The sequence below is a fragment of the Herpailurus yagouaroundi genome, unplaced genomic scaffold, assembly GCF_014898765.1.
Source record: "Herpailurus yagouaroundi ecotype Mexico unplaced genomic scaffold, PumYag 192, whole genome shotgun sequence".
NCBI classification, from domain to species: Eukaryota; Metazoa; Chordata; class Mammalia; order Carnivora; family Felidae; genus Herpailurus; species Herpailurus yagouaroundi.
The window spans coordinates 26,265,542-26,289,686 of NW_024412423.1; the positions used below are offsets into that span (position 1 = coordinate 26,265,542).

The 24,145-nt window shown below is 55.4% G+C and overlaps 1 protein-coding gene across 1 annotated transcript in view; it reads right to left on the reverse strand.

The window, feature by feature from the left end:
* NRG2 (neuregulin 2) overlaps positions 1-24,145 on the reverse strand; it is a 188,084-nt gene that overhangs the window by 1,892 nt on the left and 162,047 nt on the right. The window contains 8 exon segments of the mRNA XM_040444660.1: positions 23-454; positions 2,579-2,806; positions 3,623-3,750; positions 4,076-4,199; positions 6,584-6,686; positions 10,443-10,466; positions 14,941-14,999; positions 21,451-21,571. Coding sequence (XP_040300594.1) covers positions 23-454; positions 2,579-2,806; positions 3,623-3,750; positions 4,076-4,199; positions 6,584-6,686; positions 10,443-10,466; positions 14,941-14,999; positions 21,451-21,571 — 1,219 coding nt within the window.

Here is a 24,145-nt window from a genome sequence, read left to right on the forward strand (position 1 = left end):
GAGGCGCGAGCGGCGCCAGCGCCGGGGCCCCGCCGACGTCCTGCGGGACGCGCCGCGGGCGCGCGGCCGCGGTGGGGGAGGGGGCGCGCACTCCTGCGTGGTCTCGTACTCGTCGTCCTCCGGGATGCGGAAGGGGCTGGCGGGCAGGCTGCCCAGGCTGCCTCCCAGCGCGCAGGCCCCGCGCCGCGGCCCGGGCCCCGCCGCGGGGTAGTAGTAGCTGTCGTAGCTGCGCTGCATGTCCGCGCCGGGTCCCGGCCCGGGGCCAGGGGGCGCCGGCTGCCGCAGAAGCGGCTGCTGCTCCGCCAGGCGGTAGCTGATGGGTGCGGCCGGCGGCAGCGACACTGCGTGAGCGGAGTTGGGGGACGTGATCTCAAAAGTCGGCACCTGCGTGGCCAGCGAGTAGTGGAAGTCCACTGGAGAAAGGCGCGCGGGCGTGGTCAGTGCCGACACGTACCTGCGGAGAGATGCAGAGGCGTGGGCTGGGGGTTACGGGTTATGGGTTGCGGTGGAAGAGGTGGACCACCGGTAGTGCCTGGGATCCCGCCCGCCCGAATGATGGTGGCAGTCCTCAGTGACCTTAAGCAATTTACTTAACCTCCCCCAGGCTCGGTTTCCTTATGTGTTAAGAGGGGATAACCACAGTGCTTATTCCAGGCTGTTGTTGGAATGATTCCATAAACGTATCACATGGCATGTGCCGGTGCCACTGCCTGCCTGATGCTCCAACGTGAACGGTCCTTTTGGTGTGAGGGATGCACACAGTCACCAATATTCTTGAACTGTTACTTTGGGTCAGGCTCAGATTGGGGCATTTTACATGCACCATTTCATCTAATACGGTAATTCTGTAAGACCCTTACTTTAGTCCCATACCACACATGAGAAAACTGAGACTCCGAACATTTAAGTGACTTGCTCAAGGTTCACACAACCGGGAAGTAGTAGGGCTGGGATTTGAACCGATGCCAGGCAGAACCAGGACTTATGCTTCCCTGCTCTGCAGAGCCCTTATTACTCTCTTTCTGGATCGTCTGACTTCCCTCTCCCACATGGACATCCAGTTAACCACCATACCCCACCTCCTGGAACACACCCTTTGCCCTGCTCTACCTCGAACTGGGCCTAATTGTTCACTCTGGTTATTCCCCCACTCCAGGGTCTCTCCTCCACTGTATGCAGTTTCCAAAGCAATCTTTTAAAGTCAGTTTTGCTTAAGGAGGCCCTTCCTGCCCCAGGGCCATCAGCCATCTACCTGGCCCCAGTCTACCTGTTCAGGCCCAGCTCCATTCTCCCTACATCTCACCCTGCTCTGGGCATCTCACTCACTAGCAATGTTCTTAAGTGCCTCTGCTAGTACAGCTCAAGGTACTCCCTTGCCTGGAAAGCTCTCCCTGTCTCTCTGCCTCCCAACCAGTAAGAAGTTCTATTGCTATTGATAATGATTGATAACAACCTAGTGTAGCCAAGTAGGAGTCAGAGAGCTTTGTGCACATGATCTCTGATGGCCTTCGCAAGAACCATGCATGATAGGTATTGTTTTTCATGTTCCACAGCTGAGGAAACAAGGCACAGGTGATCAACCTGCTGCAAATCACATAGGTGTTGGAGCTGGGCTTTAAAAGGTTGGGTATGGAAAACCTGGCTGCCTCCTAGAGTCTGCAGTTAGGCTGGGTCTGTCTGTCCTGCTGGGATGTCCTGTGCTTAGCACGTTCCATAGGACGCTGTGAGTTTCAGTGGTTTGTGTCTATGGCTGGGAGCTTCTCAGTAGCAAAAACAAGATGGACCGTCTCTGGACCCCCAGGCAGGCTGCTCAGTGAGGGCTGGCAGGGAGTAGGTGAAGTTAAAGCCAGAGAACATTTCCTCTCCCTCCACTCCAGCCTGGAGTTCCCAGTACTATGCACCTTCCTCTACTCTCCTCCCACAGACCCCACTTGCTAAGGGCCACTGGAGGGCTGAGCAACGTAGAGGGCTGGCCTCCTATGACTCCTGGCTTGGAGTCAGGGAAGAAGGGGAGTTTCCTGGTTCTCAGTGCAGCCACTGCTCGGAAACCCAATGGTGTCTTGATCCCTGGGCCTTGTTGCTGATACTGCCAGGGCCTGCAGTCCTTCTTGGCTCATGCCCAGCCTGCCCTGGTCATTCTCTTTGCAGACAGCCTCCCCTCCCACCCTTCAGTCTGCTCCATCTTGGTGTCTTTCTGTTCCCACTGGGACATGGGGCCTCTAGGTGACACCAGGGTAGGGCTACCATATGTTCTGGCTTGTCCAGAACAGCCACTGTTTGTTCCTGATGTTCTAGTGCAATTATAGCATCCTCTTCAACTTTGAAAAGTGTCCCAGTAGGACAATTAAATTAGATGGTCACTCCACACCAGGGTCCACTGGCTCAAACTCAGTCCCAGTCTGTCATTAACATGCACCCTGAGCAGATCATTCCCCCTTTCAGGGACCTTGCTTGCCCGTCTGAAAAATGGATGTGGGAATTTTTGGAGTGTCTCTGAGGTGCCCTAAGGGTCGGCCCTGGGTCATTGGTGCCAGTCCTCTGGCCAAGGTGGGGCACAGGACACAAGATAGGAACTGACCTCTCGCTATGTGGGGAGTCACGCAGAGAGTCTACGGAGTCATGGTAAGGTGGCACGGCAGCCCTGCGCCGCTCCTCCAGGCTGTAGGCCGCTGCCCGCCGTGCCCGGGCCTCCACACACGCTGGGCTGTTGCACTTGCTGGTGCCCACTGATGACAGCATGATGCCCGACTGGGAGTCAGAGGTCAGGCTTTCAGAACGTTCCAGGCTCCACGTGTGGCTCTCATGCCTAGAGAAGCCAGGTGGAGGTGAGGTGGGGGATCAGGAAGGGGCAGGACAGCCTAACAGGTGTGGTCCCAGGTCCCCCCGCCCCCCGGTTCTTCATTTCATTTCAGGCACCCTCAGCTCAATGCCCTTCTCCACTCTGAGCTGACATGTAGTATGATGGAGGGAAAAGGAGGGCCTGTGGATGGCTGAGCCCCAACAGGTGTAAGCCTTTTCTTTTCCTTTGTACAACCAACCTCCCCCTAGCCTCAGCCCGGGGCCCCGGGTCCACTCCCATGATCCTTAGCCTCTTATGTCAGGAGCGCAGCCCTAGTGGCCAATACTTGGGGGCCCGGCCTATTCCATGCTGTTCCCCAGGGAAGAAGGAGGCCAGCCATGTTATTGAGCTGTATGAACCTTTGTGCTTGGGTGAACAAAGAAAAGGAGGCTAAGGTGGACTAGGTTCGTAAAAGCAAACTCAGGAGAGAGCATCTAATAGGTCTGGGTGTTTGGATGAGGAGGCATTTTATGCCAGATAATGTGGTGCTAATGAGGTCCAACCAAAACTACATGGTAGGTGGGAGCCCAGTGATGCTGTTGTTCCTCTGGGGCTGGTTTAGACTGGAAAAGGGAATCTGGTCCCCTGAGGATGGATGAATGTTTGGTGGTGGGTTCCGGTCTGAAGTCCTTTACCTATATCCCTTGACTCAGAGGGACCCTCAGTACAGGGCATAGCCTGGCTGGGAGGTTTCTTTGTGTGTCTCCGGGCATATGTGTTAGTGCTTTCTGTGGGTGTGCATACAGGAGTCTGCAAATCTCTGTGGGCCTGGGTGGTGCCCACCTGTGGCTGGAGGTGGGTGTGGCTGTGGAACAGTGGTGAGAAGGAGAACAGGAGTGGCTCCCAGAGAAGGTGGTCTCCGTTTCCCTCCGGATGACATGGTCTGTGGCTGGCACATTCTTGGAGATATACTGCAACAGACACAGTTGGGCGGGAGTTAGTGACGAGTGAGTGGGTCAGCCCTCCTTCCGGGTGGGGATGGGGAAGTGAAGCACTAAGCTTCAGGTTGGGGAGTGGTCCACTGGATAAGTGACTTGATGTTAGGGCAGCGGTGGCCCCAGCAAATCAACCCCTTAAGGAAGTGGGCAAAGCGAGGCCAGTCATTCTGGTGAGGCTAGGCGAGGCTAGCGGGCAAGGCTGAGCATGGGATGGGCTGGCTGCTGCCCCGGCCCTTCCTTGCAGGGCACGTGACAAAGGCTGGCAGTACAGTGAAGGGGTTCTGGTAATACCACTCACATCTGCCATCTGGATCTCCTCAGGGTCCAGCCGGGGGTGGCTGGGCCCGTTGGCCAAGCTCCGATTCTGGTGGGCTGGGCACATGTTCTGCCGGAGGTGATTGTGCATCTGCTTCCGCTGTTTTCTGTATAGGAGAAGGGTGTGTTAGCCACCCCCACCCCCACCCCATACAATGTATGAAATTCCCTAGCTGTCCCTCCAGGGGAACTCTTCTACCTCTGCCCTGGATGCCGGGGCAGTCTCCTGCTACCGCTGTTCCCTGTGCTCAGCCTGCTCTCAGCCAGGACCCCCTGCTGGTCTGCCTCCTCCACTATCACCAGGAGCTTGAATTCAGCAGGACCTGAGCATAGTGGTTCTGAGCTTTGGCTCTGCTGAGAGAGCTTTGGCTCTACTACATCCTAGCTATGTAATCCTGGGCCAGTTACTTAAACTCTCCATGGTTCACTTTCCTCATCTTAAAGTGGGGTGACCATGTACCCATCCCAAAGTCACCTGAGAATTAAGAGCAGATAAAATATTCAGGCACTGGCCCACCCACCCACCCACCCATTCATTCATTCATTTGCTCTTTCTTGGGTTTTTGCTATGTGCCAGATGCTGTTTTGGAACAGTGAAGGAGACAGACACAATCCCTACCCTCGTGGGGCTGGCAGGCCAGTAGGGGAGGCAGATAATAAACACATAAACAAATTAATAAACAAGATACTTTCAGTAAAATGCAATGAGAAAAATAAAACATGGTGCTATGGTCAGGGGCCTGTGGGACTACTTTACATTGGCCATATAAGTGCCCAACACATTTGTTCTGTAATCAACAAGTCTAATCATGTCACTCCCATTTAAAACCCTTCATTGGGGGTGCCTGGGCGGCTCAGTCGGTTAAGCGTCCGACTTGGGCTCAGGTCATGATCTCATGGTTCGTGAGTTCAGATCCTGCATTGGGCTCTCTGCTGTCAGCACAAAGCCTGCTTCAGAGCCTCTGTGCTCCCCTGCTCATGCTCATGCTCTCTCTCAAAAATAAACATTAAAAACCAAAAACAACAAAACCCATCGCTGGCCCTCTCTCAGTGCCCTCTCACTGCCCTAGCTTGCTGTATCCTTGGGGGGCTTATTTCTGATCCCCCACCATGCTGCCCTCTCTACCCTTTGGACCTCTGCACATACTGTTACATCCCAATGGAGCACACTCTCTGCCTCTTCTTCACCTGCTAACTCCTGCTCTTCTCTTAGGCTCAGCCTAAATGCTGCTTCCTCAGAGAAACCCTTCTTGCCTTCCAGCCAAAGTTAGGCACCCCTGCAATGTATCTTATCACACTGGACATCTTGCTTAGAGCACTGGCCATGGGCCTGGTGCAGGGCCTGGTATCTAGCAGGCAGTGAATGAAAGTTTGCTGAAGAAATGAATGAGGTTAGAACAGGGGCTTGCTTTTCCACTAGTTCTTGACCTCATTTTTCCTACCTGGGCCCAGTCTCCTCGGGGATCCTTGAGCCCCAAATCCCAAGGCCGGCAGGGCCTTAGATCCTATAGATTGGCGTAGCAGGGGTCAAGACCACGGGACTCAGTACACTAAATGGTGGCTATGCCCAGACCTTGCTTTCTGGATAAGAATGGATGGGATAAACCTATCATTTTCTCTGTACTACATCACTCTACAACCTTCATTGGCTCCCTATCATTTATAGAATAAACCCAGGCTTCCTAGCTTGGGATTCAATGCCCTATGGTACTATCTAGGTTCCAGCTGTCTTTTTAGACTCATGCCTTTTCCTTGACCCCAGAATTACTCCAACTAGTCTGGGCTGCTCGTGCTCTAGGAACACAGCTGACCCTTTCCCACATTTGTCTGTCAGCCTGCACTCTTGTACAGGAACTGGCAGCACCCTTTCTGCACCTTTCTTCCCCTTGCTCTAAAGTTCTGCCCCATCTTTCCTCTGCCCAGAAGTGACCCGGCCTCATCTTCTCTGGGCTCTGGCCTGGCCCGCTCCCAAGTGAGACGAGGCAGTATGTCCCAAGGTCTCTTTCTCCACTGGGAATGCAGCCTTCTTTTCTGTGCTTCCTCACTCCCAACACTGCTCCAGCACCAGCCTACTTGATAAGGCAGATGCCCCTTCACAGTGTCGTCTGAGGTACAAACTAGGATCACTCCCGCTTTCCAGATGAGGACTCCGAGAGATCCGTCAGTTTACTCAGGGTCATGGTAAATGGGAGAGCTGAATTCAAACCCAGATCTGTCTTCTTCCAACACTCGTGCTCACAACAATTCTTGTTCATTCCTCTGGGGCCTGTCCCTCCTACCCTCTGCTCCTGCTTCTTGGCCCAGCCCTTCCTCTCCACACCAGCTGCAGAGGCCCCTGAAGGGGCTGTTGGGGCATAAGGGGGTGGCCAGGCCAGACATGGGGAGGGTGTGTGTGGGAGGGCGGGGGGTGGAGAGAGACTGTTTTCACAAAAGCAGTCCTGGAGGCCCATCCCTAGTTGGCCTACTGCAGGCCTGAGTGTCTGACACTCACTTAGTCTTGCAGTAGGCGACCACGCAGACAATGCCCACGACCAGCAGAGCCACGCAGATACCGGTGATAGTCAGGACCCTCTTCTGGTACAGCTCCTCGGCTTCTGCAGAGGCAGAAGAAGAGGATGTGAGGGGGCAGGGCAGGAGGCAGATCCAAGGGGAAAGTGGTGCAAAGAACCCACCCCCACCTGCCCCCAAAGCTTTGGGCTCCCTCCAGCTCAGGGCCTCCCAGCTCCTTTGCATCTCCTCCTTCCCCAGCTAGTCCCTCCCTTCTGGATTGCTTTCTGTTGCCCCTAAATCCTCCCACATGTGATCTGCTCACAAGTGACTGAATTCACCTTCCCAAACCCTACACCCTGCCCAGAGCACATGAATGGAAAATGCAGGGGGTGGGGGTGGGTGGGATGGAGGTGAAATTCCAAAGGCCACAGGCGAGGGCAGCCCGGCTTGGCCAGCAACCTTGCCCTGCTCCACTATGGCCTGATGGCTTCAAAGAGCCTGGATGGGTTGGGGAGAGCTGTTCTTCATGGCAGTGAACATGTAGACTCTCGGCAGAGCTGGCTTGCCATTTCTGCTTTGCTAAGAAAGGCAAGGACGTCAGACAGGACATCGGACCCAGAGGCTGGACTTAGGAGGGACGCCAGGAGCAGGGACAGAGCAGACCAGGCCCATGGAGGAGGGCATAGAGAAAAAGGCCTTGATTTGTTCCTGCACCCTGGATAGCATGTGGCCCTGGCCCATACCAGCCCTTCCCTTTGCTTTCGAGAAACCCACGAATGGCAGCATAGCCCTTGGTGCCTAGGAAAGTTCTTGTGCTCAAGGAGCAGCCGCCACCCTTTCTGAGGGGTTGAGCTAGGCTGGGTCTCAAAAAGAACCAGCCATCCCTTCCACCTCCTACTTCTTGGTGGGGCAACTCTTGCCCGTCCAGAGCAGAGAAAACCAGGAGGAAGAAAAGGAAAAAGGTGACAGCAGCAGCCTAGGCATCCCCTGCCCCCACCTGTACCTGCCAGCTGGCTCCTCCACATGGCCCCCTCCCCCCAGCACAGGGATAGGTGGAGGCTAGACCCCAGCACCGTGGTAGAGCCCTGGGAAATGTCCTGAAGTCCTTGGACTTGCAGCCCCTCCTGTGTACACCAACTAGCAAAAACTACGAGTACAAACCCTCTAGACACACATACCTTTAGGGCTCTGGCTATCTGCACACAGATCCCTTCACAAAGATACACTCATACGTGTCTAGAGAAGTGTGTGTGTGCGCGCGCACACACACACACACACACACACACACACTCATGCAGTCTTAACCCTCCACCCTGGCCCCCCATCTCTGGGCTCTGTGGTCCATATCCTGCTTCTGGTTCTCATCCCTGCCCACTCCCAGTCCTCTCCAGTGGGGCATCTGTCTCTGTCATTCCTCGGAGACCACTCTGGTCATGGTCACCAACAACTACCCACTTCCAAGTCCTGTGGTCATTTGCTTCCCTCTCGGCTCACTCCCCCTGTTGCGCCCACTCCCCCTGGATGGCTCTTCTTTCCTGGGTGTCACCCTCTTTCACTGGCTGACCTGCTCAGTTGCTGCTTCCTACTCTTCTATGTGGCCTGCAAAGTAGAAGGGCCCAGAGCTCTCAGGCTTCTTTCCTTCCTCCACGTGCCCTCTCTCCCCTCATGATCTCACCCAGCTCAGACTTTAAATACCATCTGTATGCAGGGGACTCTCAGATTTGTATCTCCTGCTCTGACTTCTGCCTGAGCTCCAGACTGCTCTACCCAAGGGCCACGGCCAAACAGAAGTGCTGATTCCCCAGCCTCTTTCCATACCTGCTCCTGGCCCTTCCCATGTCGTCAGTGGTCGCACCACCTCCCCTACTGCTCAGGCCCTGAACTTGGCATCACTGCTGATGACTCCTTTCTCCCCGCCTGCTCTGATACCTAGTCCTTCAGCAAGTCTTCTCAGCTCTGCCTCCCAAGTAGATTCTGGGTTTGGCCACTTCCACTGCTTCTAGCTCAGTCCAGGATGGTGTCATCTCTCACCTGGATAGCAGGTCACCTTCTGACAGGCTTCCTTGCTTCCACTGCTCCCCAGCCTGTCTCCCAACCCAGTCTATTCTCTGCCCCCAAGCCTGCAGATCGTTTACTCCTTGGCTTCAAACTCACAATGGCCGCCCCCTGCGATTCGAATACAACCCAAAGACCTGCCATGGCCTAGGAGGCCTGGGTTACCATCTCAGCCCTCCTTTTATATCTCGTCATTGGTTCAGTCCCCATGTCTTCTGTGACCAAAGTCGCTGGCAGTCCTTCTGTCCACTGAGCAAGGCAAGCCCACTCCAACCACACCCTCCCTAACTTGCCTCCAACACCCTCCTCCAGTTGTTTGCAGGGCTGGCTACTTTTTATCAGGTTTTAGTGCAGATGCTACCTCATCGCATCAGCCTTTCCTGGCCACTTAGCCAAAGTAACTCTGTCTCCAGCTTGGCACCCTGCCATCACCTTCTTTTATTTTCAGTAGGGCACTTACCACCACCTGCTATCTTTCCTGTTTGTTGCGTGTCTCATACTGTGAATTTGAGTGCCAGGAAGGCAGGGACTCTGCATGCCAGATCGCCAGAGTTGGCAAATTCTGGGGTTCAGTAGATGTCTGTCGAGTTGGTGCACGAATGGACATACAGACCGCCATTACAGACACAGGCATTTATTCGCACACGCGCCCACTCACCTCCGCACCCTCCCAGTTCCACCTGCACAGCACTCAGCCCTTAACACAAAGACGCCCTGCTGTGTGCCTCTGTGCACTCACATCCTGCACAGAGAGACCTAACAAGGTGTGTGACGTCCCCCCCCCCCAACAACACACACACCCCTGCAGGTTCGTGTCGTGCACCGTCACACGCAGACTCACCCCTCTCCTCCCGTCCCATCACCAGCAGCACATAGACACACACGCTTCCACAGGCTTTTAGCTCTATCTTCTGAGGAGAGCTGATAGGGGCTGGGTGGTGAGGGAAGCGGGGCCTCTCCAGACCTGCCTCAAGAACAGCCTTTTCAGAACTGCAGGCTCTGCACCGCCTCTGAGGTCTGACCCCATCGAAGCCTTGACCCCTCCGAGTCCCTGCATCTCTCCATTTAAGCCTGGGTGGAGCCTCCCAGCTCAGAGAGAGGACAGAACGCTGCCTCCAAGTCCCTTTCCATTCATTGTGTCTCCCAGGGGCCAGAGGGAAGAAGTGGGAGGGAGGTAAGGTTCTGAGCTGGGGGGGGGGGGGGCAGGAGGGTGAGCACCGGAGGCCGGCTCACCCTTGACCCTTGCTCGTCTGGCCCACAGGCGAACACGCATACCATTGTGGAGACGGATCATGAAGGGAATGACAGCCTCAAGCAGATGGCAAAGCCTGGCAGACAGACACGGGGCAGGGGGCAGAGACAAATGGGCATTATTAGCTGCCAGCGTGGTGCAGAATGAAAAGCAGTGGAGATGGAAGTGGGAAAAGGAAGGAGAATTAAAGTCAAATTAAAGAGGGTGCCTCTCTGCACAACTCTCCAAGCCAGGATTTCATGGCTTCCAGACACCAGCTCTCCAGGGGCCTGTCTCTTGTCTGGCCAACCCTTTGGGCATCAGCTTGGGAAGCTCCTCCCCCAGTGAGGCCTCAGGCGAGGGGGCCCCGCTGTACACTGGGGGCACCTATTCTGCCCTTCTCTTGTCTCCCCCAAATCAACGTAGTTTATGATGGGACATCTTGGGAGGGCCAGGGGAGATTTTTGGAATCATCCCTTTTCCGTTTTTTGGAAAGGAAACCAGCACACATGGTGTCAGAGGTTGTGGAGAGGGCTGGGGTGGATGGCACTGACTGACACATAGAGCTTCGTACCCTTTAGTTCAAATCCAAGATGCTCTGGCAGTGCAGAAGAGAGCAGGGTCAGAGAGGGGAGGGGATGGAGGGAGAGATACAGAGAGAGATTGGGGAGTGGGGAGGGCAGGAGAGAGAGAGAGAGAGAGAGAGAGAGAGAGAGAGAGAGAGAGAGAAACGTTGGTCAGGATTCTTCAGACACCAGCAGCCAGCCTGTGAGGTGAAAGCAGGTTAGTGGTGTCCCCTCCCGGCCTCTTGAACCCCTGCCCTGGCACCCAGTCCCCAGGAGCCCTGAGGGGGGTGGAAAGAGGAAATGTTAGGATCAGCAGGCAGGGCAGGTTCTTTAGAGATGAGCTGTGGGGTTAGTACCTGATGGGGAGGCGGAGGCGCAAGAGTCAGTCGGCAGATGTCCCCAGGGAGGAAAGGTGAGTGGGGGTGGGGGTCTGAGGAGTCCTGTTTCCCCCTGCCCCCAGCTCCAGGGCCAGGCCTTCCACACTCCCACGCCCCTCCTGGAGACCGCCTGCTCGGCCCTGAGCTCGTTCACCGGGCCCTTTTTTCTGTTCAGAACGAGGGCATGGGGTGCTCAGACTGGTCCTTGTCCCTGTCCTGCCTCCAAAGGCCCGTCTCCTGGGAGCCTGGGCATGAAGACTCCTGAGTTTGTGGGGACAGGAGGAGGCTCCAGCCAGCAGGTCACTTGCCACATCTTGACACTTCCAACACCTTAGATGCCTACAGGGCCTAGGCCTTGGGGTCGGGTCCTGATTTCACCACTTAGAAAAGCAAACTGCAACTTCTAGGAAGAGACAGGTGGGTTCACCTGTGGAACACGCGTGTCAGACGGTGAGCCAGTCGCACTCTGAAGTCGATCGTGTTGTACAGGTGCGCTTTCAGAGCCCTGTGAGGTGGGCGCCCACGCCATCGAGATCAAAGGGCCCAAGGGTCAGCCCTGCCCCAGACCCACTGTGTCTCCAAGTGTACCAGGCCTATCCACCTCTTAGAGTCTTCTCTGTTCACATTGGAGCTCTGGGAACTCTGCTACCTGGCCGTACCTCAGAATCATCCAGACCGATGGGATCAGGCTGTGGGGTGGCAGCCCAGAAATCTCAACAGTGTTTCTGAAAAGCTCACCTACCATTCTACTGTAGCCAGCGCCTGTCAGCAGGCTCTGAGTTTCAGTTTTGTCCCTAATTTGCTGTGTGCACGTGGGCAAGTCTAGTCTCTGTTTCCTCATCTGTCAAAAGTGTCTATATGCAGTGAGAGGAAGACATGAGAGGCCTGGACAGTGGGAGGCTCAGTGTGTATGAAGGGGCCCAGTCCGTGGCCTCCCCACATGCACAGTCAGCGCCATGACATCCGGGGAGGGGGTGAACTTGTGTTCTGATGTTCTCGTCTCCTGTAGGGGAAGGAGAGCATGGGGGCCATCAGCTGGAAGTCCTTTTCTGTTCCTGCTGATTGAGTCTCTGGGCCTGACTGGTTTAGTCATGAGAACTGACCACCTGGAGTAGCGAGCTGGGTCCCAAAGCCTTTGACGAGTTTTCTTCTGCTTCCCTGCTCTGGGAACCAAGTAATAGCGGCGGCAGCAGCTTCTGGGCCTCCTAACTGACCTCCTCTTTCAGTTGAAGGCCAGTACGGTTTTGGGTGGGTCAGCGGTGGCTGACAGGACTGGTGATGTCACTGCTGGGAAGGCAGCCCTGCTTTCCTCTCACAGGGGATGGATTCTGAAGGGACGGTGGCTATGTCTGCCCCTGTCAAAGATGCCCCCCAGTCATCATGTTCATAGGCTGCCACTCAGCCAGGACAGAGTGGCACCATTGAGTCACAGGTCCTACTGGGCAGACATTTGCATATTGACCAGTAACCATGGCAGCCCGATGCTGGACTCCCAGCAGGGCCAGGTTTACCAGATGATACACAAAGTCTTCATCCTGGACACATCTTATGACACACAGTTACAGAGGCCTGGCCGGGGAGGCCAGGACACGGGCCCCTGATGAGAGCACGTGCTCATGTGTTTGTGTGTGTGAGTGCAGGCGTGTGCTTGTGTGTTTGAGCACGGTCAGTAGGTGCTTACGTGTGTGTGTGTGTGTGTATGTAGGTACATGTGTGTGTTCTTTCACTTGGGGGGTATACCGATGTGCAGGTTTTGACTCTCAGGAAATGGAGTGGCTGTCAGGGGAAGAAGGAATGCAATTGTGGCCATAGGCTCTGTTTCCATGGACTCTGCAAAAGGTAATCTGGTCTAGAGGCTGTCTGGGCAGAGGGAGAAAGTCAGACCCCTTGCTCAGGGCTGGCTGGGAGTCAGCCACCAGGGTACTGGTGGGGGACCTCCTGCCTCCTACCCCATACCAGCTGTAGCCGCAAGAGGTACTCAGCTGCTCTCCATCAACAGCGGCCGGCTCTCTGCTAAGCCTTCGTAGGGAGCACTGCACTCCCATCCTCAACGGCAACCCTCGAGGTGTAAATGTTACTACCCCCATTTTAGAGATGAGAAAACAAACTCGGAGAGGTTAAATGAGGCCCCAGAACTAGTGAGCTCAGCAGCTGGCATTTTTATTCAGATCTATCTGAATCCAAAGCCTGAACACTTAAAGGTAGCATTTTCTGCTACCTTTTCAATAATTATCTGATGCCATAAGTGCCGTAAGTGCTCTGGGCAAAGTGCTTGAAGACTAGAAATCCTTCATGCAAAGGTAACAGCAATGATCCTGATGACACTAGGCAGAAAGGCCTGTGGCAGCATTTCTAGACTTTTTCTGGGCTCCTGAGGCCCTGCTGACCCTTCAAGCAGCTCTGAGCTGAAAGCTGAAGCGGACCAGCTGGCAGAGAAGCTTGGCCAATGGCCAAGTTCTGGAGGCTCTGCTCCTCTGATTCGGGACGGGCTGGGACTCCCTGTCCAGAACAGTCCCGTAAGCCAGGGAGGCTCTGGACCTAAGGGTGAATAGGAATAGGTCCTCCGTTGCCTCTTTCCCCTGGTCCTTAGCCTTGGCCTGGCTGCTCTGTTCCCTCCTGAGGCCCCTCCTGACCTATGGTCTTCCATAGGTGGGGCTGGGTCTGACTCTGCAATTCTTCCTGGAGCCCGGGCTCTGGAGAATTCTGGACCACATGCCCTGCCCACAGCTCTCCTCTTATCCCCATAGCCTTCCTCCCTGGCCTTCAGCCGGAGGGGCCTGGGGGGAGTGCTGCCTCCCACACACTGTGAAGACAGTTGACCGTCTGGGCTGACCAGCCCCCACCTCCCTGCGGCCTCTACTTTCCTCTTTAAGTCATGGCTTCCAAGCTCTAGCAGGGAGAAGGAGGTGATGATTTCTAGGCTTTTGTGCTGTGGTCTAAGGAGGACTGGGTAGACTTGTTTCTCTACCCTGAAACCCAAAGTCAAAAACCACTTTTCTCCAAAGGGCTACCTAAATGACCCTCTGGGTCCTGCTCTAGGCCTCTCCTGGAGCTCTGCCTCTCACCCAGGCACCATCACTTTGGTTCCTAATTCTTCATGGGACACAGCTGTCCTAGGAGAGGAGGAGGTGGGGTGGGCTGAGCAAGGGCCTAGTATGTTCTGAAGGATGGGTGACAGTGTCCTGCCTTGCAGGCCAAGAGACTGGTGGGCCCCAGATGGAGTCCATAGCTGGCCGGGGGCTTTTTGCTCTGCTATGCCTCCACCTGGTGATGCTTGAAGAAATTGTTCCCAGCCTCAAATAAAACACTCTATAATTAGGGTCTCATCTTTCTGCTGCAGGGCTCACATTTTTTTTTTTCCCCCCAGCTAACTAGGCAAACCAGAAAGCTCCAGCCTCACAAGTGGAAGAAAGGAAGGGAATGGAGTCCTGGATGGGGACTCAGACCAGAGAGGGCCTGGAGAGAATCACCAATCATCCCTTGAATCCTCATTTCCTCTTTTAGTAGGCAGCAAACCCCCATCCCACCCTATCCTTGAGCCGCACAAATGTCTCTGGCCTCTGGCCTCTGTGGAAACCAGTGCCCTGGGGCTTGTTCTCCCTCAGCATCCCCTTCCCCACTCTCCCCCATCGCCCCAAGTCAAATAAAACAAACTCTGGCCAGACCCAAAGACGGGCTGAGAACCTGTTTGTCTCTCGCAAACGCACCAGCACACACGTGCATACACTCATTGCCTGGCCCCATCAGCACCTGACAGCCTCAACAGGCTTTAAAAGGCAGGCGAGGGCCCCGCTCACGCTTCTCCCATTGCTGGCCAGGCTGTCCGCTCTCGGAAGGGGTGCGGAGGCCTGGGCGCAGCCCCCCACGCTTGCAGAGAGAATCCGGGGCTGTTACAGTGCCCAGCCACGAGTCGGGACGGGGTGGGGGGTGGCAGGGGGGCAAATCCGTCTCCTCCGAACAGCCTTCTAGTTAGCACTGACGACTGAGAAGAGCCCAGGACACTACCACTCCCTACCCCCCTCCCTTCCCCCTCGGCTCCCTCTAGTCTCTCTAGGCAAGGCCCGGTCCCTCTCGCGTGGGGAGATTGTCAGTCACCAGGGAGGAAAAGAAATAGAAGAAAGAGACATACTGGAGAAGTTGACCATTGCGAACTGCTGACACCTGTCCCCGGTGTATCCCACAGGGCACCTACCAAAAGAAAGAAAACCAGAAAGAGAGAGCCAGGATAGCAAGACACAGGCATTGCAACACCCCGGCACGGGCTCCTGCCGATGCCAGCTGGGTTCCTTGCCACCGTTACCGCTTGTACTGGCCTTGCCACTCTGCCCCTTACCTGCAGCCCTGAACTTTAAACCCAAGGATTAGGCCAAAAAATGAAAAACAAAGCAAAACAAAAGAACAAACCAAAATACAAAAAAAAGAAAAGAGAAACAAAACAAAACAGCCAAAGATCAAAACAACCAACACCCCTGGCCCTATGCCCTACATTGGGGGGACTGCACCCGGAAGCTTTCTAAGGAGCAGGGACTTGTGTTTGTATCTTCAAACATACTTTGCTTAGGATCTGGCATGTACAATCGCAAAGGCAGTTTCTCCAAACATCTCTGTCCGAAGAATCCGTTTGGACATCTGGAGAAGGAAAAGGGGAAAAATCACAGAACAAACTGGCATCATCCGCGAGGCTCAGGTTAGAAATCAAAGTGCACAGTGATGAATGAGAAAACCAAGTCGGGCGCTGGGGCACACTCGTAGCTGCAGGGGCTGGAGTCAGGGCTGGGGGGAGGGCTCAGAAATCTTCAAAATCTCTCTATCCGGTGTTGCTCCGTGGGTGGTGGGGGGCAGGGGTGGGGCGGAGAGGAGGATGACTGAGGGAAGCGGGTGGGGAAATTGGGAACCTAATGCCCAATTGTCCTGCGGGTGTGGAGACTTCCCTTCTGACCTGCCTGGGGTCCCATGAAGCCAGAAAGGTAGCCCCTGGTGCCAGGCAGTCAGGTAGGATGCCGGGAGCCTTCCAGAATACCAAGTTCTGGGAAGCCATTCCTTCCAGGCCCTACCAAAGGGTTCTCTCCAGGGCCCTGGGCAGGTTTTCTCATCCATGAAACAGCCCCCAGAAAGCTCAAAGGAGAACTCCGGAATGCTGTTCCCAGACTGTGTGCCCATGACAAAGGTGACCTTGGAGGTGTTTCATCTGTTCTCTCAAAGAGGGTTCTGTGGCCAAATAAATTTAGGAAATCCGTTCCCAGACTTCCTTAGAGAGTTGCAGTGCACGCTGGCATATGAAAGGCTAGGAAAAGTTTTGTAGGAGGAAAGAGCTTGAATATTCCAGTAGGTTCCCAATTTATTTGACCAAGGAAGACGTTTTTTGAGGAACCCTTGTTAACATGGTTTGGGGAAGGCTGCCCTAGAGCAATACACGGGGGGGGAAAAGGCTTAGTGGGGAACAAGGTGAGGCTGGGGAGGAGCCGGAATTACCAACGTCTCACAGCTGGCCTGCCAAGGCCAGGTGCAGGCTATCTACCCTCAGGTGGCAAGAACCACAATCGGGGATGGGGAGGGCTAAAGCAGGCTCCCTGAGAACCCTGAAGCTTCTTCCAGTTAGGGGTCTACTGGCTGCCTGGACGCCTGTCTTTTCCCCATGACCTGCTCCTCCGTCACTGCCTGGCTCTGGTGGGACCGCATTCTCCCATGTTGTCTCCTCTGTAGCTACAGAGCACCACCCACTCTCCCTGACCTTGTCCTTACCCCCAGGTACACTTTCTTCTGCTCTCTGGCTGCCCCTCTCCTCTCAAGGCAGTCCCTGTCTTGCAGACTTCTGGGAGACCTGCCCTGCCCTGTACTCTCCTCTGAACCCAGCAAGGCCAGATACCTAAGGGAAGCTTAAAGACAGGGCCAGACTGACCACCACCACCCCCATTCCCCTACTCGAAGATGGGTTTTGGCTGCTTCTGCCTCTTTTTCTTGGGGAAATTAGGTAACCCCATCACAGATGTTTCCTCGATAATAGATCACTGTGCAACATTAATCAGTAAACCTTCTCAAGAGGTGAGAGTACTCTACCTCTTAGCATTCTCGTGTAAACCAACCATCAGCGACCTCTTGAGCTTATAGGGGGTGGCTCCCATTGGCTATGATAGACCCTCGGGGAAATCCTGTTGACTCCAATCTAGCTGGGGGGTGGGGAGTGGCTGGTGAGCAGACAGCTGGAGTTTCTCTGGGCCTTGATGGCATCTCCCTCAGGGGAGGCAGGAGGCTGGTCCCTGCAGTGTTGGCAGTGTGCGGAGGTATGCCTAGCCAGTGGGTAGGGGTGGAGGACTGGGAAGTGTGTCTGAAGAAAGTGGAGGGGGAGTGGTTACAAGGGAAACTGATGCACGTTCATCCTGTTGAACAGGGTGGCTCCCGGGAGGAGGGAGAGGAGGAGGAGGAGGAGGCAGCGGCTGCTAACCCTTAATATATCCTTCTCTGACCTAAGCGTCCCGTCCCAGGAAAATGGAAGTAGGGCCTAAGGCTTTCCAACCAGCTCCAGTCAGGCTCAGCTCTCCTTTCTCAGCTCTCAGAGACTGATATCCACTTGGGGTGGGGACTAGAGGGGAGAATAAAGCAGCAGCACCTTTGGGGGTGGAGGATAAAGACCCAGGAAATTGCCAAAATGATTCTTGGAATCCTCAAAGGAATAAGAAAGAGATACATTTGACAGTGTCCAATGTCTAAGATTAGCCCAGCTCGTGTGTGTGTGTGTGTGTGTGTGTGTGTGTGTGTGTGTATTTGTGTTTAAGAGAGAGAATGGGGTAGTGCAGGGGCAGGAGGGGCAAAGGGAAAATTTATCTCTTTGCTGATAGTCAAGGGAGACTCTTGGGAGTCTCTTGGGAGACTGATGATAACTAAGCACATCCCTGAGTCCCTGATCCCACACCCAGCCTGGACTGCCCCAACTGCCTCCTCAGATCTTTCATGACTACTGAGTTGTACAACCCCAGGTGGCACCACGGACACGGTCTATAACGTGAATGTGCCCCCCTGGAGTTATGTAACACGGTCCTAATCTTCCTGCCCTGGGACATGTGTTCCCCACTGGCTGAATAAAAGAAAAGGCAATGGGGGATGGGCATAGCACAGGGCTTGGGGACTGGCTCCCCATACTGTTCTTTGGGCATTAGATCCTTCCAGGAGGCTCCTGGGCTCTCCTTATCCCTGCTTGTTGAAAATGAGCCACATCCGGGAGCCTGAGGCTTCCCTAGAGAAGATTCTGGGAGTGGGCCTACAGCTTTGCTACCCTGCACTCAGGACCATGTAACAGGGTACGGGCTACACAAACCCGTCCACCACGAGTGGGGTCTGACTCAGTGTGGATGGCTGGCCGGTAGTGGGTTCCCACTGAAAGAGGGATTGGCGCTCTGAGTTTCAGCAGCACAGGGGACAGCTTAAAAGGAGTGGCAGGTCATAGCTTTCTCAGCCCTCCCCCACATCATGAGCTAGGACTATGGGAAGATCTGTGCCCAGGGCTGGAGAAGAGCAGGGTGAGACGGGGGCAGAGAGGAGAGCCCATGGGCTGTATCTGGGGTGACAGAGAGGTTGCAACTCTGCCTCCCCGTTTTCCCACCCACCTCCCGGGCCTCAGTTTCTCCTTTTGGTAGCCTGGGGATAATGCCATGTGTGCTGCCCTCACCCGAGGGAGGGGGAGGATGAAGGATGAGGGTGTGCCCCGGGGCACTGGAGGGGGTGAAGGGTCTCTGGCCTCATGAGGGGTGGGGTGGAGATGTGGAGAGGATGAGCAGGCAGATGGGTATGGGATGGGGGAACCACCTGAACATGGGGAGGGACAGGGGGAGCAGAAGAGGGGGAGGGATGAGCTTGATGGGAAAGGGAGGCATGCCGCTGGTATGTGCACAGGGCTGGAAAGAGAGTCTTGTTCTGTCATCATCCCCTGAACCAGTCCCCAAGAGTCACGCACCAACCGTGCTCTACAAAAACACGGAGAGAAGAGGAGAAAGCAGCGAGAAGAAGTGCAGAGGTCCCTGTCTGGCCCAGACAGGAGACAGTCACCTTGATTTGGACCCCCATTTTCAAATCCCCCTAAGTTTTCTTTCTTTAAAACAAAATTCAGTATCAGTGACACTGTTTCTTTTGGCTCTGAATTCCAGAAAAACAGGGACGGAGTGTGCCTGCTTTCCAACACTCCCTGCAGGGCTCTGAACCAATACACAACAACAAGTGTCAGAAAACCAGGAAGGAAAACTGAGTTTTATAGAAACTGGAATGAAACTGACCAGTCTAGTTTCATTATCCAAGCTAAGCGGAAATGCAAAAAAATCAAAATAAAAAGTAAACAAACAGCACAAATGGTAAGACGTGAGTTCTGTTTCCTATATTCTTTCCTTTTTATTCCATTCAGGTGTCATCAGGAATCCCAAGAGGCCTGCCCCCCACTTCCCTCCCAGCTCACCCACCCCCAGAATGGCCTCTGGGTTCTGCCCTGCCCCCCACCCCCCTGTCCTTCTCCAGCACAGCTCTGAGGACTTGCCCTCCTGAAAGCGATCTCCCCTGAGGGCTCAGGGAGTCAGGGAAGTTGGTTCCAGGAGCCCTGGCTAGGGCTGACCTAGGGCAGGTTGAAATGGGGAGGTGGTGCTTCTGGGTACCAAGGTCAAGTTCTAAGCAGGGAATCCCAGTTGCCCTGGTGAGGAGGGGCACAGGACACCATCTTCATAATGATTTAGGCTCCTGCCCTCTGCTACTCTCAGATTTAGCTGGGGGTGACTCAGAAGGTCCTAGGGCTACAGCCTTGCTGGCAGGACCCTTTGGAATCTCACAAGCTCATCACACCACTTTCCACGCTAAATGCTAGCACTGGAGCCCTGCAATCCCATGGCCCTCTGTGGCCCTGGTACCTGTCCTGGGTGGCTGAAAACTTCCCTGCCTGGAGCCAGGGCTGATCTCCTTAATGCTGCTGGATTCCTTCAAGGTTCCAGGGTCCAAGGGGCTAGGGAGGTGCGGTGTGTACGTGTTTGTGTGTGTGTGTGTGTGTGTGTTTGGGGATTAAAAAAAGAGGGGCCTGCAGGGCCGGGCCATGTCTGTGGGGTACTCCAGAACGCTTATGAGTTTCTGTAGATGTATTGCAGAGAGCTCAGACCATTTTCAAGTCTAGAATGTTCCACACGGTCTCTAGCACTACTGTGGCAGCCTCCTAGGGGCAGAAGGAGGGAAAGATGAGGGGGCCGAGTCCAGGCTGAGAATTTCCCTGGGGGACTTGCTGTGGCTGCAAAGTCAGGATGGGGGAGGACAGTAAGGGGATGGCCGCAGGTGCAGGGTGGGATTGGGGGGGAAGCCGGCAAAGGAGGCCCGCTGGGGGAAGAGGCACAGATCTGCCTGGCAGTCCGGGTCTAGCTCAGCTAGCCTGGCACAGAGGGGAGAGTGTCAAGGAGGCACGGCCCCTCATTATCCCCGTGTGAGGTGGCGGGGTCTTTGGCTAAGGCTGTAGTCAGTGGGGGGATGCAGCTCTGGAGCTGGAGCCCAGAGGCAGGAGAGCTGAGAGGTGCTGAATCTGACCTTGTCTGTGAGGAGGGCAAATGCCTCTCTGAATTTCTACTAATACTCTAGTGGCTTTTGCCCAGATGCCATGGGAATGGGGCAACTGTGGCACCTTGCCAGGGTCCTAGGCTTGGGGTGCTTTGAAAAGCCGAAGTTGTTAACTAGTGCCCCCTACCCCTCCTCAGGATCTGGCCAGAACTGTACTGCCCTCACCAAGCTCTTCCTCCGGCTCCTCATACACCCACCAGAGAACCTGTCAGGGGTCCCGTGGGCTCAACTGCTTGAATAGGACCCAGCTGGACCTGAACAAGCCCTCCTGGGTTACTGTGCTCCCATCTGCCCTGTTTGCTAAGGGGAGTAGGATGAAAATCCTGCTGGGTAGAGAAGCCCCAACTTGAGCTTCTTCTTAACCTTGACCTTCCCCAGGTTGTGTCTGGGCCACAGACAGAGTGGTGTCTTTGCTGGTGTCCCCTCACCCCATAGAGAGGGGCTAGGGTCTGAAGTGGCAGAAGCAGCACCCAGGGTGTATCTGAACACCAGGCAGGGAGAGTAGCCAGGTCTTGAGGTGAGCGTCAGACACAGAGTCCTCGTCTCCCCTCAAGGCTCTGAGAGCAGACCCTCCACTACCAAGGGCACTGGGAATTGTGCTTTGCCGGACCCTGCCAGGCTCTTCACTGCTGGGGAAGACACACCATGGGAAATGTTCATCAGAACACAGTTTGGAGAGTTGCTGAGAAATGGGGCGGGGGGGGGGTGAGTGGTACAGAGAGAAGGGGGAGAGAGAGAAAGGGAGGGGGAGGGGGAGAGAGAACCCAGTGCCTAGGGCATAGACTGGCATCCCCATCTCCCTAAAAGGTGGTGGTGAAAGGGTGGACACTGGGAGAGGGGGTGGGTAGGGGCCTGAGAACCTGGCACTGCAGAAGCCCTGAGCCCTTCAGAGTTTACATCTCCCTATATTCTAGGAAAGGCCTGGGAAGTGGGGCAAACCTCCCTGTCTACACCCCTTGGGGACCCCCTGTCAGTGGCCTGAAGCCCATTTTTCCTAGAGCCCTCCACTTCTGCCCCAGCGTCTCTCACCCTAGTCTTGCCCCCACGCCCACCCCCACTGGTCACTTACTTGCAGGAGAGCTGGTTGATGCCCTCGATGTAGTAGCAGACGCCTCCATTGACACAATAGGACTTGGCCGTCTCGTTGCACTTCCGGGCATGTCCCGACCATGATGATAGAGTGGTACTCACTGGGGGTATGAGAGACACGTGCCAGTGACCCACTGAGACCACCTCTGGGCCCCAGGCACCACCTCTTTCATGGCCCTTCATGGCTCATCTCAAAGTTGGAAGATCAGGAACTGCAGGAATAGCTGGAGAGGGAAGGTCTGGTGGTCCCTCCCAGTCACCAACAAGGCAAAGGGGAGGCCACCAGGAGCTCTAACCCTTTGCCCAGCACCACCCTGCTGGTGGTGCACCCGTGCTCTGGGCAGACCTCCAAAGGCCAGGAAGATTTGCTGTATTTGGGGAGGGATGAGAGACTAGCAGAAAATGCTCCTTCTGCTGGAATAGGAGCCCACTTCTTGCCTGCCTTTCTAGGGGCTCCACTGCAGGTGGATGAGACACCATGTGTTTTGTAGGGAACAAAGTCACAGAGGTGCTGGAAGGAGACATCTCTATCAGTCTGCACTGCTTGGGCTCTCGAGGTAGGGTGGCTGGAAGGGAGCTGGGCTTTGAAGGGAATGGCACCTTTAGGACACTCATTCTCTAAGATCTAGAGAGATGGGAGGAGAATCCTAGCTTCTATGTCTTCCTCCTTTGTCCCAGAGGGGACAAGCCTCCCAGGAATGCTAGAGAGGCTGCTCTGCCCATCGCATAAGCCCCCACCCCAGGGTTTTCATTGCATCTGCTCTCACAAGGCAGCCCTGTCCCCCCCCACCCAGTCAGCTGTTGCCTTGGAAGGGAGCGTCCAGGCCTCAACTGCCCAGGTTATAAATCCTGGACGTCAGGTTGCTGGACAGGAGGTGGGCTTGAGAGAGGCCTGTATGATGGGTGGGAAGTGAAAACTTAGTGAGAGTGAGGCTGGGCTTTAAGGCTGCTGACCCACACAGCACATCTGATTGGTCAGATTCATTTGATCCATGAAAATAACTAAGGTCCTGCTCACCCACGGGATGCCATCCAGAAACCTGGTTTCAAGTGAAAAGTCTTGCCCCAAATGTTTTCATCTGTAAGCTAACTCCCGAGGCTGTGTACCCAGATCGGGGAGTCCCTCAGCCTCTGGGGCTCTGAGGGTCTCTCACTCCCATCCAGCAGCAGCCTCCTGAGGTGCTCCTGTCTCCTCAGGGGTACCGAGTCCCTATCCACCCCCTCTCCGTGGTGATGGGGTTGAGAGGAGGAGGAGGAGGAGGAGGAGGAGGAGGGCAGGCACTTGGCGCCCTCAGTGTTTAGACATGTGGGAGACAGATGGAGCGCGGGGACTGGGAGTGTATACACAGCTCTGCCTCTGTATATGTCTGAGGAGCTTGCTGATAAAACTCAGCGGGCAGGGCCAGCTCCCACCTTCCCCTCCACACCATGCCTGCTGCTGCTCTGGCATCCCTGAACCCCAACCCTGCGGTGGTCCCCTGCCAACAGCTGGGACCTGCGTGCTGGCAGGGGCAGGAGGCCTCTGCTGGTCTCTGCCCACTCTGGGTCAGGGAGACCCAGGGAACCAAGAAAAGGACCGAGAAGAGAAACAGCTGAGGTGATCTTGCCTGCGAGTTGTAAAATCCGTTGCTCTGGGGGACACCAGAGGTTGCCCTGCCCTTCAGTTACACTGACAAGGAGGAGTGAAGAAAAAGAGCAGGGGAACGCCCGTCCAGAGCCACGGTGTGTGTTGTGACAAGGCCTCGGGGCTCCTGACGCCTGGTTGAGCCTTCTCACCAGCCGGCCAGTCCCTCGTGGAAGAACACGTCAGCACCGAGGCTTGACATCAGCAGACGAATGCAAACACGGTGTGGACCACCGGCCGGGGCCTCTCGAGGGAGCTGGCTAAGGCAGGAGTCTTGATTCCCTCTGCGGTTGTGGGTGGCAAAGACTGCCCACTGCCGCGCTGAGTGAGCAGCGGACAGACGTGAGGATGGTGGCGGGGACCACAGCTGTCCACATGCATGTCTGTGCTCGTGGAGGCCTTGGGAGGCAGAGGATGACTCTTGAAGCAAGATGGGGCCTCAGCTGGGATGCACGGCCTGGGCTGTCAGAACCATGTCCTCATGGGGACTAGGCCAAGGCCCAGAAAGGCAAAAAAGGGTGGGCAATGGGGGAGCCAGTCACAGGGGGTTGAGGGGGGGGAATGACCACAGGCCTCTCCACTTCAGAAGGAACTTGAGGCCACCCACTCTGATGGCAGGGCCTTCCCAAGTCCCCACAGCCCAGCTCTGCTGGTGGGGAAGGCTCACGCCAGGAAGATTTCCACACTGACGATGCACATTCATGCTGTTCCAGCACACACGGACTCCCACGGCAGCTTGTCTACGCTCCCTTGTCAGCATATCCGTATTTCTTCACTGTGTTCTCCCATGTTTGGGGAAGTGAAGATGACCTACGGACTCCAGGTCGGAGACTCTGGCCGCCCCCATTGGGAGGGTCCACAGCCTCCCCAGGTGGGGCTCCTGGTCATCTGCCCAGTCACTTGCTCCCCCAGGCTTGCTCTGAGCAGCACAAACCTAAGACCTGGAGGGCATCTTGAATACCTTTCCGTCCTTTATTATTCCCACCCATCTATCACTGAGGCTGCCTTTCTACCTCCTCACAAGGCTCTGTCCATGTGTCCCCACTGGTCC